This window comes from Artemia franciscana, chromosome 13 (genome assembly GCF_032884065.1).
Source record: "Artemia franciscana chromosome 13, ASM3288406v1, whole genome shotgun sequence".
NCBI lineage: Eukaryota > Metazoa > Arthropoda > Branchiopoda > Anostraca > Artemiidae > Artemia > Artemia franciscana.
In genome coordinates this window covers 34,182,134-34,198,781 of record NC_088875.1, presented here as the reverse complement: position 1 = coordinate 34,198,781, position 16,648 = coordinate 34,182,134, and the positions used below count along the sequence as shown (strand labels likewise).

General features: G+C 35.8%; 1 protein-coding gene across 2 annotated transcripts in view; it reads right to left on the bottom strand.

Annotated features, from left to right (window-relative positions):
* LOC136034850 (cyclin-Y-like protein 1) overlaps positions 1-16,170 on the bottom strand; it is a 36,495-nt gene extending 20,325 nt beyond the window's left edge. The window contains exons 1-2 of one of the 2 annotated variants that reach the window (XM_065716316.1): positions 16,030-16,170; positions 927-1,157 (exon numbers count right to left, since the gene is read on the bottom strand). In XM_065716316.1, the coding sequence (XP_065572388.1) occupies positions 927-1,146 (220 nt within the window). In that variant the 5' untranslated portion in view covers positions 1,147-1,157; positions 16,030-16,170. The remainder of the gene's footprint in view (positions 1-926; positions 1,158-16,029) is intronic. The other variant, XM_065716317.1, reaches the window with a different exon arrangement.
* Between the last annotated feature and the right edge of the window lie 478 nt (positions 16,171-16,648).

Sequence of the window (16,648 nt, the reverse complement as noted above, 5' to 3'; positions counted from 1 at the left end):
ACGGTGCAAGGCCTGTTGGTGCAAGTCGCTTATTATAACTTTGATTCTTTGTTTACTTTGATACCTTGTTAACTTTGATCCTTTTTTTACTTTGATACTTTGGTACTTTGATACTAGTTTTGATACTTTTATGAAAGTTTCATGTTGAAAAAAAATATCTTATTTTAAAATAAGGAGTTTTTAAAAACTAGTAAATTTTTGCAATCAAAAAAACGAACAAAAACTAAATAATAAAAACTTTCCGAAAGTTTTTTCCCCTCAATTCTTTCCAAAAGAGTTGGGGTTATGCATTTCTAATGAATGGTATCTTCACTACAAACAAGAGTATGGCTACTGCCTGTTTACAAAACGGTAAAAGTATAATTCTCTTACTTAAATAACCAATTCTCTTACTTAGAATTACCATTCTCTTACTGAAGTGGCTACAAAGTTCTGCAAAATTAGTTTACCTTTTTTTCTTATTATAATAATTGGCAGAACAGAATTCAAAGACAAGTGAGAATTGGGTTAAGGATTGGTTGTTAGACCGCGGTCGTCTTCAGGGAGTAGGGGTTATGCACTCGTGTCTCTAACGGTAAAAGCATTTGGTGTTTTACTAAAAGGAATTAAATTGCAGTGACACCAGACAAGGATTTACCAATAGGCCCACTAGACCTTGCGGTTTTCAATATTCCCGAAGTTTTGGGGATTTCTCCGAAAATCTTGTAAAAATGGAGCGGCAAAAACGCTTGGGTCTAGAGGTCTCAAAGCTTAAAATCCAGCCTAGGTAAAGGATATTAGAAGGTTTTCAACACATATACCTAAAATGATAAATAAAAGTTAGCCTTTAGACAAACCTTTTGGCCTATTGTTTAGGGATGGTTAGGCATGTTACAAAATTCAAATGGTGGGCTACTTAAGATAAAAAATAAACTATAGCCACTAGCCTTGTATAGCTGCTTTTGAGCGTTCCATGAAGAGGGGTCCAGCTGTGGGGTGTAGGGAAGGGTCACTTGTCCAATCATCTGGCTCCCTTTCACTAATGTGCTGAAGATTGGATATACTTTCTTCTTTTTTGGGTATTGGTTGGTGGTTGTTGACTCTTACAGAATTTTTTCTTGTTACTTGAGGAGATCCACTTACACAACAGCTTGTTTTATTTCCCATTTCTTAGTCTGCTGGAAAACAGAAAAATGAATTATATGCTCAATTTCACATTTGGAAAATGGCTCTTAAGGCAAAGATTCATACACAACCTAAAATTCCAAGGATATATACTAATTTTTAAACAGGCTCTGCCAGATTATATTAAATTTTGATAAGGATGATACTTTGCGTTGATTTTTCCTTTTTTAAAGTTTATTCAAATTAGAAAACACTTAAGACTTTTAGATAGTTTTGGCAACTTTTTTACTATTGAATCTCATGTTATACTTTTTTAAGTTTATGGTTATAGCATTTACCTGTAGCACACATTATTGTGCAAACCTTTCAAGTCAGCTTTGAAGAAAACTTTAAATGATTTAGCTGAAAAGAGAAAAAATCACCACACAAGAATTTTTTGAAAAAAATTTTCGTGATGAGGAAAACCTTACTTAGGAAATATTTTTAGTAAGTGCGTTGCAGAACTTTGAAAGGTCATAGCAGCAAAAGAAAATTGAAATGAGAAAAAAAACAACAAAGGCCTTTGGAATGTTTTTAAGTAGTGTAGTTTCCAGAATGAACAACATATGTTTCTAGAACATATGGAATATCAGAAAAACTGTTGTCTGATAACTGGTGTAAAAATGTGCCAGATTTAAGAAAAACAGACATAAATCTATTCAAATATTTTTCTAGCAACAAACCCCCAACCATACAATAATATGGCAACGTCAAGCACATTAGCTACAACCTATTAAATAGCAGATTTTAATGAATAATGTTAAGGTTCTCTGTGCTGCACTGTGCTGACTGTAGGCTATTTTGATAAGGATCTAAATTACAAATACAAAAGTGGTCCAAAATAACACTTTTTTCTGTTTTTCATTCTTACACAAATCATTAGTCCTTACATAATCGTGATTTTGAAATCCAAAGTTCCTACTAAAGTTGGCAGGGTTGGGGGATGGTGGCTAAGACCTAGTGTGGGGTTCTCTGGTCTTACATATTAGGGATTCTTGCGTAATTCTGATTTTAACAAGGTATCCCAAAATGAATGAATTTTAAACAAAAGAGTAATGCAACCCAAAACAGTGTCTCATGAAAAGCTGATTATTTCAAATTTTCCACAGCTAAAGTTGACAACGGGATACAAAGGGAGAACGGTTCTCAGAAGTCTCGTGATTGCTATGCAATTTGCTGCAGTTCTCATACAAGGTATTTATTTCTAATAATTTGAAAATTCTTTCACCCTGCCCCAAAAAATCTATTTCCAAGCGCAAAAGCCTTTTGGCTTCCATGTTCACTTTTACACTGTTGTTGTATCTTTAATTACAATTTCCAGTTCATTACTGCATTGTTAACTAGACCGCGCAAACTTTCCCTCGATGGACATCAATCCTCAAGGTCACAGCACAATGCTTCATAGTCCAAGCTTTGGTTTGGCAAACACAGGAGGGGTCCATCCCAGTGCTGCTGAGACTTTGTAAACAGGATTTCACTCAGAGATAGGGATGAAAATGCAGCATAGCATGAGTTATTAGCATTAGTATTGTTGTGTTGTAAATCCGACCCCCTCCATAATGCTCTTACATAAGCAAATAACGGTGGGAGATACTTGTGCCGAATCTTAGCCCATTATGGGGTACCACCTCCATGTTGAAGATACAGTAATGAGGTCCGTCAGCAGGTGGCACTGTTCCCCATATAATGATGCATGGGAATGAATGTATTGGTCTTGTTGGGCTAATCACCTGGCAAAGCTTCTTTTACCTGGTTATGATTCTAGCCATCCAAACAGACCTACTTACAGCAGCACATTTCAATGTATATGGTCCTCTAAGTGTGTTGTCTCTAAGATCTAAGTTTGACAAGGTTATGTATTTAGTGAACTTGGTCAAACCATCTATTATATGCATCAATGAGATCAATCTCAACCATTCATAGAGAGCAGTGAGGTTGTCTATACAGGGATACAAGCTTCCCATGCAAGACTGTGAGACATAGGGATGGCGCTAAATATGGAGGAGGTGGTGTTGCTGCTTATCTACAGAGTCATATACAATATTCATGTTTAAACATACAAGATTCAGCAGGCGAAGAAGTTCTGTGAGTTTAGGTGACCCTCCCAAATAAGTCCATGATTGTTGGTACTGTCTAGCACCCCCAAACTCTCCAGATTACCAGCAACCTTGAAGCCTCCCTCATATACATTTGGGGACAGTACCCTAAGTCTGCCATTATCCTCCATTGAGACTTCTACGTCCATGATAGCATGAGGCTTCACAGCAAAAATACTGATAAGGAAGGCCAAACTTGTATGATCTATCTCTCTTATACAGAGGAGAACAACTTGTCAATTTTGACACGTATCACGGACATAACAGATCATCTCGTCTTGATCTCTTCCTTTAGATTACCCTGACTCCTTTGGGGTCGACACTCATGCTTTCACAAGTGACCACGTTGCCGGCATTGCCAGAAACCTTTGTATTCCACCACCAAAAAAGCACGAGTGAAAAATCTGACAATACAAAAGAGGCGATTATGACAGTTTGAGAAAAATTCTTTGTTCTCAGCAGTGGAGAGCCTTCCTCCTTGAAGGTCCAGAGAAAGCTACAGAGAAGTACCAGCAGCCCACACCTGACTCTGTTGAAAAACATTTCCCCTCAAAGCAGATCTAGGTGTCTAGTAAGGACAAACTTTGGTTCAACGTTCATTATAAGAAGGCTATCTGAGCAAAACAAAAGGCAATAGGCAATAGCTACTTTCAAAGAGAGAAAAGGACAAAATTGTATTCATCAACATGCACAAAGGTGCAGTTCATGCAATCTGGCAGTCGAAGTTTCAGTATAAGGAGAAATTCGCCACCATTTACTATTGTCCAAGGGGACTTCAATTCCTTCTCTACAGACTAAAGGGACTGTGCTACAAGATCCAACTGCTGAAGCTCTTCCTAGGGCTTTTGCCAAATTCTCAAATCAGGATGACGATGGTAGAGAAGTGTCAAACTTCTCTGACCAAACCAATACTGTCCTAGTTTGTGTGGTTTTGCTCCTAATATCCGTTGTATTTTGCAGCATCTTGATGTGACCAAAGCCACAGGTCCTGACCACATACCAAATGCTGTCATCAAATTCTACATGGCTGAGATAGCTGGACACTAGTCATTGCTTTTCTGGTTACGCTTTGTCTCCAGAACATTCTCACAAACAAGAAAGTCCACCCATTTTATACCTACCCTAAAGCCAGATAGTGATCCAATGAGCCTAAGCTCCAATAAGCCTACTAACCTCCTTTCCTTCATTGAAAAAGTCTATCAGAGCATCATCAATAAAACATTTAAATGGTTCCTGGAATCAAATGACCTTCTAGACAATTGCCTTTAGGGATTCCATCCCCTAAGAAGCGCTCAAGATTAGACTGCCTACTGGTCCAACATCAGGAACGGATCAAACTTCAGGCAAGTAGAGTAACTTGTCAGCAAGTAGAGTACAAAATTAGACTATTTTCATTCAACATTACCAAAGCTTTCGACGGAGTATGGAACCAAGACCTCCTAAGGAAACTCAATGCATGCAGTGTTTGTGAATGTCTGTTAAAAGTTATTGTGAGCTTTCTTTCTGATTGTTCACTGCAGGTTCTCCTTGATGGGTTTATTTCTTGCAAATATTCAGTGAAAACAGGGGTTCCCCAGGGTAGCGTCTTGAGACCTAAGATCTTCCTCATCTACATAAATGACATGGTAGACAACCTCACTAGCCCTTTGCATCACTTTGCCAACAATACCACAGCAGACTCACTCATCCCAAAACTCAAAGTCCCAACACAAACCTCACTTTTCCAACAGATGAATCTTCTTTAAATAGAGTAGTGGTCTGATACATGGATAATCAATTTCAATGCATTGAAAACAAAGGAGATTCATATTATCCAAATAAATAAAAAAAACGAGTTTTTTTTCAACTAAAAGTAAGGAGCAGCATTAAAACTTAAAACGAACAGAAATTACTCCGTATATGAAAGGGTCTTTTCCTCCTGAACGCACCGCTCTTTACGCTAAAGTTTGATTCTTTCTCTTAACTTAACTTTTTAAAACAGTGAAAAACTTTAGCGTAAAGAGTGGGGCGTTGAGAAGGAAAAGCCCCTTTCATATACGGGGTAATTTCTGTTCGTTTTAAGTTTTAATGTCGCTCCTTACTTTCAGTTAAAAAAAACTTGTTTTTTTTATTTAATTTCTGGACGTTTTTGAGTTAATGCATGTTTTGATATTGGCTCTCCGCACATAAATAATTTAAACGAAATTTGCATATAAATTTTTTTTCGGCTAATTGGCTTTCTCATAGTTTTAATCGAAAGATTTTTAGAAAAAAAGGAGCGAGGGAGGAGGCCTAGTTGCTTTCCAATTTTTTGATTACTTAAAAAGGCAACTAGAACTTTTAATTTTTTACGAACGTTTTCATTAGTAACAAATATACGTAACTTACGAATTAACTTATGTAACGAACTTCTATATTCGTATGTTTTTATTGCGTATATGAGGGGGTTCACCCCCTCGTCAATACCTTGGTTTTTACACTAAAGTTTAAATTTTGTCCCAATTCCTTAAGAATGACCCCTGAATCACAAAGGCCGTAGAATAAATAGTTGAAATTACTAGAAAATACTGCGCCTCCTTCATTGAAATTCCCTTCCCCCATGAAAAATCCCTCCACGAAAAGATCCTCCCACGCAACCCACCCTCAAGTTCCCCCCCCCCCCAAACCGAAAAAATCCCTCTGAAAACGTCCATACACTTCCCAATAACCATTACTATATGTAAACACAGGTCAAAGTTTGTAACTTCCAGTACCTCCAAAGGGACTGTGGGGGAGTAAGTCGTCCCCAAAGACATAATTTTTAGGTCTTTTGACTATGGTGAATAAAATGGCTATCTAAGAATTTTAATGTGGTGACTTTGGGAAAAAATGAGCGTGGGAGGGGGCCTAGGTGCCCTCCAATTTTTTGGTCACTTAAAAAGGACACTAGAACTTTTAATTTCCGTTAGAACGAGCCCTCTCACGACATTCTAGGACCACTGAGTCGATAACGATCACCCCTGGGAAAAAAACAATTTTTCCAAATTATTCTCCCCCCCCCCCTCCAACTCCACCAAAGAGAGCAGATCCGTTCCGGTTATGTCAGTCACGTATCTAAGACTTTTGATTATTTTTGCCACCAAGTTTCATCCCGATTCCTCCACTCTAAGCGTTTTCCAAGATTTTAGGTCCCCCCCCCCAACTCCCCCCAATGGCACCAGATCCGGTCGGAATTTAAAACAGGAGCTCTGGGACACAAAATCCTTCCAAAAATCAAATTTCATTAAGATCCAATCACTCCTTCGTAAGTTAAAAATGTCTCATTTTTTCTAATTTTTCAGAATTAACCCTCCTCCCAACTTTCCCAAAGAGACTGGATCCGATTCGGTTATGTCAATCATGTATCTAGGACTTGTGATTATTTTTCCCACCAAGTTTCATCTTGATCCCTCTGCTGTAAGTGTTTTCCAAGATTTTAAGTTCCCCCCCAACTCCCCCAATGTGACTGGATCCGGTCGGGATTTAAAATACGAGATCTGAGACATGATATCCTTCGAAACATCAAATTTCAATAAGATCTGATCACTCCTTCATAAGTTAAAAATACCTCATTTTTCTAATTTTTCAGAATTAAACCTCCCCCCCCCCCCCAACTCCCTCAAAGACAGTGGACCCGTTCCAGTTATGTCAATCCCGTATCTAGGACTTGTGCTCATTTTTCCCACCAAGTTTCATCCCGATCCCTCCACTCTAAGCGTTTTTCAAGATTTTAGGTTTCCCCACCCAACTCCCCCCAATGTCACCGGATCCGGTCGGAATTTAAAATAAGAGCTCTGAGACACGATATCCTTCCAAACATCAAATTTCATTAAGATCTGATCATCCATTCGTAAGTTAAAAATACCTCCTTTTTTCTAATTTTTCCGATTTAATCGTCCCCCCACTCCCCCCCCCCAGATGGTCGAATCGGGGAAACGACATTTTTAATTGAAATTGTTTTCGCAAAAAATGCGAAATTCCACATTTTTGTAGATAGGAGCTTAAAACTTCTAGACTATAATTAAAACTCTCTTAAAACTTAAAACTCTCCAGCCTCTAAATGAAAGGTTTAATGTAGTGTTGATGGCTGTAAGTTTTCTACAACTACATGAATTCACCTCCCTCAGACGTGCCATCTTGCATTGTGACCCTCCCTCTCCCTTTGTCAAGCCAACAAGGCAGACACAAGGGCGAGTAGCTTTGTCCTATTTTCTAAAGCAGGACCCATCAAGAACTGAATACTCATGGAACAGCTTCTTCTGGTGTTACACTTCTATTTGATTCAATCTTCTTGGGGAGTTTTCTACAACTACATGAATTCACCTCCCTCAGACGTGCCATCTTGCACTGTGACCCTCCCTCTCCCTTTGTCAAGCCAACAAGGCAGACACAAAGGCGAGTAGCTTTGTCCTATTTTCTAAAGCAGGACCCATCAAGAATTGAATACTCATGGAACAGCTTCTTCTGGTGTTACACTTCTATTTGATTCAATCTTCTTGGGGATATTATTCCTACAAATCCCTCTGTTGACTCATTCAAAAGAAGGTTCGACAGATATTTAAAACCTTAATGTTTTGGAACAAAGTAAAAGAATAGTGGCAAATCAGATACCTTTTAAGTACCTGGCACCACAAATAAAGGAATAAAAAAAATGATCAGGCTTAGAATTCATTTCCAGAAAAGGTGAGATGGGGTTATGCTTGAAAGGAGAGCACAACTTTAAAAAAGACAAAATTTGAATATCATCTGCAAAATACAAGAAATTAAACAAAACCTATACAAGCTTGAGACTTAAAGGGCTGGTGGAAGCCCAAAAGCCCAAAACGTAAATCATCTTAAAGCTGGAGGTCTTCTTCTTTTTTTGTTATCCAATTCTCTGTCCCCCTTCCCCCCAGAAAATAGAATATTATAAAAGCTTAACAGGTCAAAACATGGCTAGCTAGTCATCCTACTATCCCTTAACTGATTTCTCAGTCACTTCCTGAAATTGGGGACAACAAAGGCGGTTTTGAAGCTCTTTGGCTCTTCTCAACTTCCAAGGCTTAAAAATTCTGCAGGCAGGTTATGATTTTCCATGTTTGTTTGTTTTGTCGTTTTCAAAGCGTTTTCCGAATCCATCTGGGTAGTTTTTGGCTGCGGATTCAAATATAACCAGTATCTCTGTCTGTCAGATCTGTTTTTTTTTTAGATAGGCTAATATTTATTGTTTTAGTTTTGAATAATGTAATTTTCACACTATTAGTACTTAATTCACTCCAAAAGCCAGATAATTAAAATACAAAAAGAACAGAGTTTTATATTTGATTCAAAAAGTAATTTTACACGAATCCTTTACTGGTCAGTAAAATTACAGTCTCCTTGAAAACTCTAAGAATTGTTGGCAATCATGTGGCTTTCCCATTACCAGGGTTGCCAAGGGGAGTATCAAAGTACTATTTTATTACTTTTTTATCAAAGGAGTACTTTCTGAATACTTTCTGACAAAGTCGTCATTTTTGAAAATTTTCTGTTAAAAGCAGTACTTTTTCAGTACATTTTGTTAAAGGCAGTAACTGTTTTAAAATTTAATGCTCAAGAAATCACCTTCCTCATTAGCTATCTTTTTCCCCATGAAAAAGAAACAATTTCTGGTTAAATTTTGACAAACATTTATGTAACAGGAAGTAACACATAACATAGTAACGTCTTCATTTATCAATTCTTTTCTTGTGATGCTAAAGACATTCATTACATTACAGGACAGGTCAAGGACAGGCAGCATTTAGGCTTATATTCAGTTTCAGTTGTAAGAAGAATAATCATTCAGATACACCAAAAAATAGGTAAATATTATTTTGGTTATAAAACTATAGGTTATAAATATTACAAGAAATAATTTTAAAATAATAAGACGTTATAATATAAGCAATTCATTATTTAAATACTGGGGGCACTCTCTTCCTGAAATTCTAGAATAAGAAGACACTATAAAATCAAAGATCTTAAAACTGGTAGTTATATAGGTGTAACTGTGTGTTTTGTTGATTAATGTTTTAAAAAATGTTTTGAACATTTTTTAACCAGATAAATCTGATAACATTATTACTATCCTTTATTCAGGAAGTGTTTTTCTTGACTTTTTCCTTTTCGGATTTTTTTTTAATCCCTTCTAGCTTAACTGTTTACCCCAGCCCCTCCCTAACTTAATGCTTGAATATAATCTAAGGTCACAAGCAAACATGTGCTGGTTTTAATGGCATTATGAGCAGCTACTAGTTAGAAATGTTCAAACAACAAAAATGGTAGAAGCTGTCAAAATCAGTTAGTTTTGGATTATAGAAACGCCAGGCATTAATATTCAGGTCTCAATGGTGTAAATTGGAGAGTGGGCTGTCCCCCTTTCAATTCCTTGGCCTATAGATTTTGAAGGAAAATGTTTTGATGGATATTTTTATTTAAAAATCCTTTCTGTATATTCACTGAAAAATGGCAAATCCCCCCTCCTTGAATTTGAAATGTACATTTTAAACCAACTGCTGTCTATATATTTCTTATTTAACACCACTTCCAGACATTATTGAGGGTCAGGGCCTTGGGGCTACTTAAACCAGAGGTGACTTTAAAAACCAATAGTTAGCAATTTTTTGATAAAAGGATAGAATTAGGGATAATAAAAATGAAATGCAACACAAATACTATTCTAAGTTCATAATATGCAGAAAATTTGTAGTCAACACATTTTGAAAGTTCTTCCAATGTTTCTTACCCCCAACACTCCCTAATGTGCATATATATAGCCAAAATTATGTATTTTCCCCGCAGTTTGCCATGCAATAGAAAAACACATGAGAAATATATAATTTGGGCTATATATTTTATAATTCTCAGCTTATGCTATTTTTTGAATGTAAAGGAATTATAATCTTTTTAGAACTGTCTTTATTTCAGAAGGACACATAAAATAGAATAGTAGCCTACCCTTTAAAAAAGAAAGAAGATAAAGAGGCTTGGATATGCTTAGGGACAAACACAGGAGGAGGGGAGCTTTGGGCTTGACAGTTGTAAAACTCCAAAGTTTTGAATTATTTTTAATCAAATTTGTGGACCTTTTTTTTTACAGTTAAGTATCAACTGCAAATGAAAGTATAAGTGACTTCAAAATTATTGCTTCATTATTACTAATGGCTTTCTCAACAAAATTTGGAATGTTAGTCAATATTTTGGACCAATCAATTTATCCATCATGTTTTGTTTTCAGTAAAGCCAATTTGTCAATCAAATATTGATGGACTTTGAGAAAGTAGTTACCTCATTTCTATTTGGAAATATTTGTTTGGTTGAGGCTGGACTGAATGTTAATCTTAATCATGTTCATTTTAGGTTTATATGATAAGCTAAAGAATAACTAAGGTGTTAAAATAAGATGTGTTCTGTATGTTGCATGTAGTGCAAAACATGACAATTTTTTTGGGAGATATACTGTTTATGATGTGTGAATACTTTTTAGAGACCTTGAATAGTACCAATGTTTTCGTTGGAGTGGCAACTCTGCCCATTATCCTTGATATCAATCTTCCATAATTCGAAAATCCTAATTGAATATTGCTTCCTTACTACAGCTGTCCAGATGTACTGGAAAGCAATTTAAGTTGTTATGGAGGTAGTGGACTTTAATGCTAATGTTACAACCAATAACAGCAACATTTAAATGCATAGTTTTCACTAACTCTACATATTTTATTGCCTTCTGATTTCCACAGAACTGCAGCCTAGTACTTGAATAAATGACAGTCTGCAGCAGACTGAATTTGTTCATTTGATCAGCAAATTTGGTATTTTTGATGCACTGTTGTATTTGAAGACTGTCATAGTTGTCATAGTTGCTGGCTTTTAGATGTTTGTGATAAATTTTGGAAACTTCTGTGTTAAGTAACTGTCCCTCTTGATTTAAAGCTTTGGAAATTAATTTATAAGCTTCAATTTTAAGATACAAAGGTGGAAGTAAGATTTGTTCTCTTGGAAACATATGACTCCTTGGTTACATTATTTTCTCTGAATCATGATTTACCTTAGAGGTCAACTTCTCTTAACCCAGTGCTTGCTCTTAGCTCTGTTGTCCCAAATAAACAAAAAAAGGACATTTTGAAATGTCCTTGAACACTTGAAATTGGTGAATGAAAGATTAGAATCTGAGAAGATATGCTTTCTACCATCTTAGAAATTAGTTGATTACTCTAAGGAGAATAAAACTTTCACAATTCAATGCAAAGCCTAAATCATTACCTAGTAAGGTGTTATCAAGTGTCTATCTCAACTCCTTCTGTTAATTGTTTCCTTTTCTTGATCAACTTGCAAGCTAAAAGATGTCCCTCAATGCACTTTTTAAAACTCTTTCAGAATATAGTAATTGCTACCCTCAAATACTACAAGAATTTCTAGAAGATGTATGTGACAGGCCAACTTATGGGACTAAGAATCAACGCTGATAAAACAAAAAGCATGGCAGTAACCAATTCACCTTTACACCTGAGATGCAATAACCAGGACATTGAGCAGGTTCTAGAATTTAAATACCTTGGGAGCACAGTGTTAAATATGGGATCAACTGAAAAAGATACATCATGCCGCATTGGGCAGGCCTCTGGCACATTCAACAGACTGAAACCGATATGGAGGTTGCAGAATTTCTCCCTCCAACTCAAGCTTCGTCTATTCAACAGCAACGTCATCCCTGTCCTGTTATATGCTTCTGAAACCTGGCATCTGAATAACATGCAAGAAAGGCAAATTCTAGCTTTCGGGAATACATGTCTCTGGAGAATACTAAACATCCATTGGTCACAAAAAATCTCTAATGAGAAGGTGAGACAGATTACCGGACAACCCATAGTGACGGATGTCATTAGGACACGTCAGTGGAAATACTTGGGGCATGTATGGACAATTCCCGGATCCCAAAAGTGACGTTCCAGAGGCAACCAGAAGGAAGAAGAGGCAGGCCGCACAATACACTGCAGCACACCTATCAGACAGACCTGCAAAACATAAATGCTTCCCTTCAACCAGCATGGGAAGATGTCCTTGCTGCAGTGCACATGAGGGATGACTGGCGGCTTCTTGTTGATGCCCTGGGCGTCTCTGGAGGCACAGGAGGATCTAAGGTCTAAGGTAACCCTCAAAACTTCATTCCCAACCCTTAAATTAACTTCTAATGTGTTTTTTTTTTTTCTTTTTTCCAAGATGAACTAAGATAAAAACATGCAATGCGATTCAAAATCTGACACAATTAATATTTCATTGTCATCTACCCTACATGTATGGGTTTTTTATAATCAAGTGTGACAAACTGGATACTTTTTGAATATTTAAGATTCACCATTTTTCAACATTGTCACAGTTTATTCATGTGACTGAATCACAACATAAGACAAATTATAAATTGCTTTATTAGGCAAAAATTTGATGGAAAATGAAACAAGTTAAATGCAAAAAGGTTTATTCCCAATGTATTTATCACTGCTGTTGAAATTAGGCATAAAGCAACCCCCCTCATCCCCCTAATGGGGTCTGATATAGCAAAAAGCTATATACACAGAAGTTAGCCATTCTTATGGGTTTCCATATTGTACAAGTTGAGTGACAAAATGTCTTCCAGGCTTACTTAATGACATATACCTCCCAAATTTGTTGGGATGGGTTTTTGTTGCAACTGCCACTGATTCCTTGTACTTCTTGGTGATATTTCTAGTGAGACTTTGCAGCTTGTTATGCACCTGTATATATTTCATTATAATATATATATTTATTTTTCTTTATTTATTTCATTATATTATATTATATTATCATATATTATATTTCATTATATAATATTTAGCCTGTTTTATTCTTTATGTACAGCTTCCAGTTTTTAATTTCTTTTGTAATATAGAGGAGAGTTTTTAGTTTTCTTTTCCATTTTATAGAAGTGATTTTCAATACCTTTCAAATAATATCCTTTTCATAGCCAACAATAACTCTTACATACTTGTATTTCAATAAAAGACTTATCACATTGAATAAGTTCCTCATGAATTAGACTATAAGCAGTGTACACATGTTTTGTAGATTCCAATTTTGGGGTATACAGTCCTAAGACTAGCATTCAACCATCATACAGTAGGAGTCACCTTTAACAACCTAGAGCAAGTCCTAGATAAACACAAGTGGACCATGGAACATCTGCAATCTAGATGAATAAGGTCTGAAAGCTGTCTATAAGCATGGTAAAATTATTGAATGTGAGGTCAGAAGCAAGCAGGGAAAATCATACCAGCAGAAAGAGGCCAGTCCACCTCAATATGTGTTGGTGTTAATGCAATTTAGAACATTGTCACAACTCATTTAATTATTTTCCCTAGGAAAATAATAATTTACTATCAAAACTTAGGAAAACAACAATAACCATTCCTGAACAAGCTCCATAGCAATTTGTTAAGGACTCAAAATGGAGTTATCGCCTAGAAAGAACTATTTTCTATGAAATAGCATAAATAAAGGCATTAAATAATATAGCATATTCTCTTATCCTAGCTCAATTATGCTAAAAGCTGAAAATTTACCTAGGGGAGGAGGGGAGGGAGCGATATCAGAAAATAAACAATGATATTTGAAAATAAGATAAAGTAAGTAATCTAGCCTACCAGTAATCTTAATACTTTTGGTCAATTTTTCAATTAGGCCTAACTCACTCAAGAGACAGCTAAGTAATACATATATGTTTGGAAAAGCAGAATTTCATCCTGAATTCAAATGTAACATTCATTTACATCAGAAAAATCTTTATCCTCACCCATCCCTTAATGTGCAAATATAGTCTACCCAATCACAATTGTATAGCCTATGTGCAATAAATTCTCTATTGTTTTGACAAATTATTGATTAAATTTGAAAAAAGAGGGTAATTTTTTTGTTCATATTATTGACTTAAAAATAAAATGAACATACCACTCAATTCCTTTTCTTAAGCTCTTTACAAATACAATAATTGGTAAATATACCAGAGTTCATATAATTGATTTACCAATAAAGTGAACATACCACTTGATGCCTTTTTTTATACTCTTTATAAATATAATAACAGCTTATATTGCCAATTCAAATTTAAGTGCTTTTTTCAAATTTTCAAATAAAGTATGAGTTATCACTTGTTTTTGGACAAAATAATACTACATTTTCTCAGTCCCAAAATTATTTATAGATAGGTTAGGTCAAAAAGTGCTTAAATTTGAGTTTGTGAAAGGAGTGATTATTGTATTCACAAAGAGCATAAAAAAGGCATTGAGTGGTATATTCATTTTATTGGTAAGTCAAATGTATGAACTGTGATATATTTACCCAATAATTTATTCTATCATAAATTTTGTTTGTTTTAAATGTTAGGTTGTTTGTTTTAAGTTTGAAACCAATATTTTAAGCATTTTTTATACTTGAAAACAAGAAATATTTGGTCATTTTTATGAGCTCAAAAAGGGCTAAAATTTCAATATGCAATAGAATTATTGGTAAAATTCTAGCTTAGTGACCTCTTGCTACCTTGGAAACGGGTTAGGTTAGGAAAATGAAACTTTTGGGGATGGGTCTACAGGCTAAAGTATATCCCAGGAAGGTATTTTAAAGTACCCACCTCTACTCCTTCTCCCTCTAGAGGGCCCTGAAATTTGCCTACATGACAGGTCTATACCTATTGAAATTTTGACAAAACAACATTTTGCCTTAATTTTCAGTTACCAGTTGCTCTTTCTCTGCCTTTAGTTCCGAAAATACAATTCCTGTTATTTGAGTAGAATTCTGAGCCAGATCAATGTTGTTTTTTTCAAAATTTAGGAAATGTATTTGCATATCTTTAAAACCTTATAAATTGGGATTAAGCAAAGTTGTGAAGCTGAAAACAATTTTGTTGCACTTTATTTAAGCAGAAGATCTATTTTGTAAGGTTTCATTTGTATAACACACATATTTTTAAAGGTCAGGACCCTCTAGAGGGAGAGGAGTTAGGTACTTCAAAATACCTTCCCATGTCATACTTAAGTCTTTAGACCCATCCTTGAAAGTTTCACTTTCCTAACCTAATCCCTTTCTGAGATAGCAAGAAGTCACTAAACTAGAATTTTACCAAATTATTATATTTATAAAGAGCTTACAAAAAGTTTATTAGAATTTTACCAAATTATTAAATTCATAAAGAGCTTACAAAAAGGCACTGAGTGATATGTTCACTTTATATGTACATAGGCTTTTTGCACTTTAAAGAGGATGGGGTTGAAGCTTATTCCCAATCCAAATGATTGATTGGCTAAGAATATTATATTTGGATTTAAATGAAATTTTGATTCTAAATTAATGTTCATTTCTTAGCTATTTAATTGGCCAAGTGATTTAACTGGAAAATTTGGGCCTACCCTAGCCTACTTAGAATTTTCTAGATTTATTTGTACTAAGTCTAAATGCATATGAAGGAACAGGTGACAGTGAAATAGTATAGTAGGGCCAGATTTTAAATCAAATTTGGGCAACATTTAATTATAGCCTAAGCAGAGACTAGGCCTAGGCTTTGTAGACCACAATTTTCAGGTAGGCAACTAAACTAGCCTATTTACCCTTACCTATTTCTAAGGCTTGGGATTATTTTAGAAATCAGATCTATAGGCTACATGTTTAAATGTAAACTTAACATTAGAGCAACCATTGCCAAGAATTGGATAGGCCTAGGCTAATAGCCCAAATTGTTTGTCTCACAAACACGAGACTATAAAACCTTAAAGTATCATTTTCTTACTTCTATGTCAGTCCAGAGGGCTTTGAAATATGTTCAACTGATAATGAACAATAATCAAAATAAAGGATTCAACATAGTCTAAGTAGGGCCCAAATCCGAAAAATTAAAAAATAGGTACTAAATTTAAGATTCTATATAGATAGGTACAGCAAAGATTTTAAACAGCGCTAGCTCGTTACGAAAGCAATGTAGTCCTATCCGAGCCGTCCTATCCGAATAGTTAGCATGCAAAACTTGAGATTCCGTGAGGGTAGAGTTTCAATTCCTAGTATTGCTGGTTCTTTGGATTGGACAGGGGTCAGTGGCGTGACTCTATAAGCTCAGCCAGAGCCTATCCAGCCATAAATGGGTACTTAGAAAAATATGGGGGAGGCATGCAGGACGGTGGGTTGTTAGGCCCATAACCCCTTTCGTGTTCTCTACCTTTTAATTTTTTGCGCACTTCCAAAGTGCGGAGCTGCTCTTTCTCCTTTGGTGGCGCAGTGGGTTCGATCTCAGCCTGGTAACACGAGACCCAGAGATCGAACCCGGCTGTAAAAACACTCTGCAGGGCCGATATAAGGACCTTAGTAGTAACCAAGCGTCGTTAACTCAATACAATGAAAATAGTATAACCTTA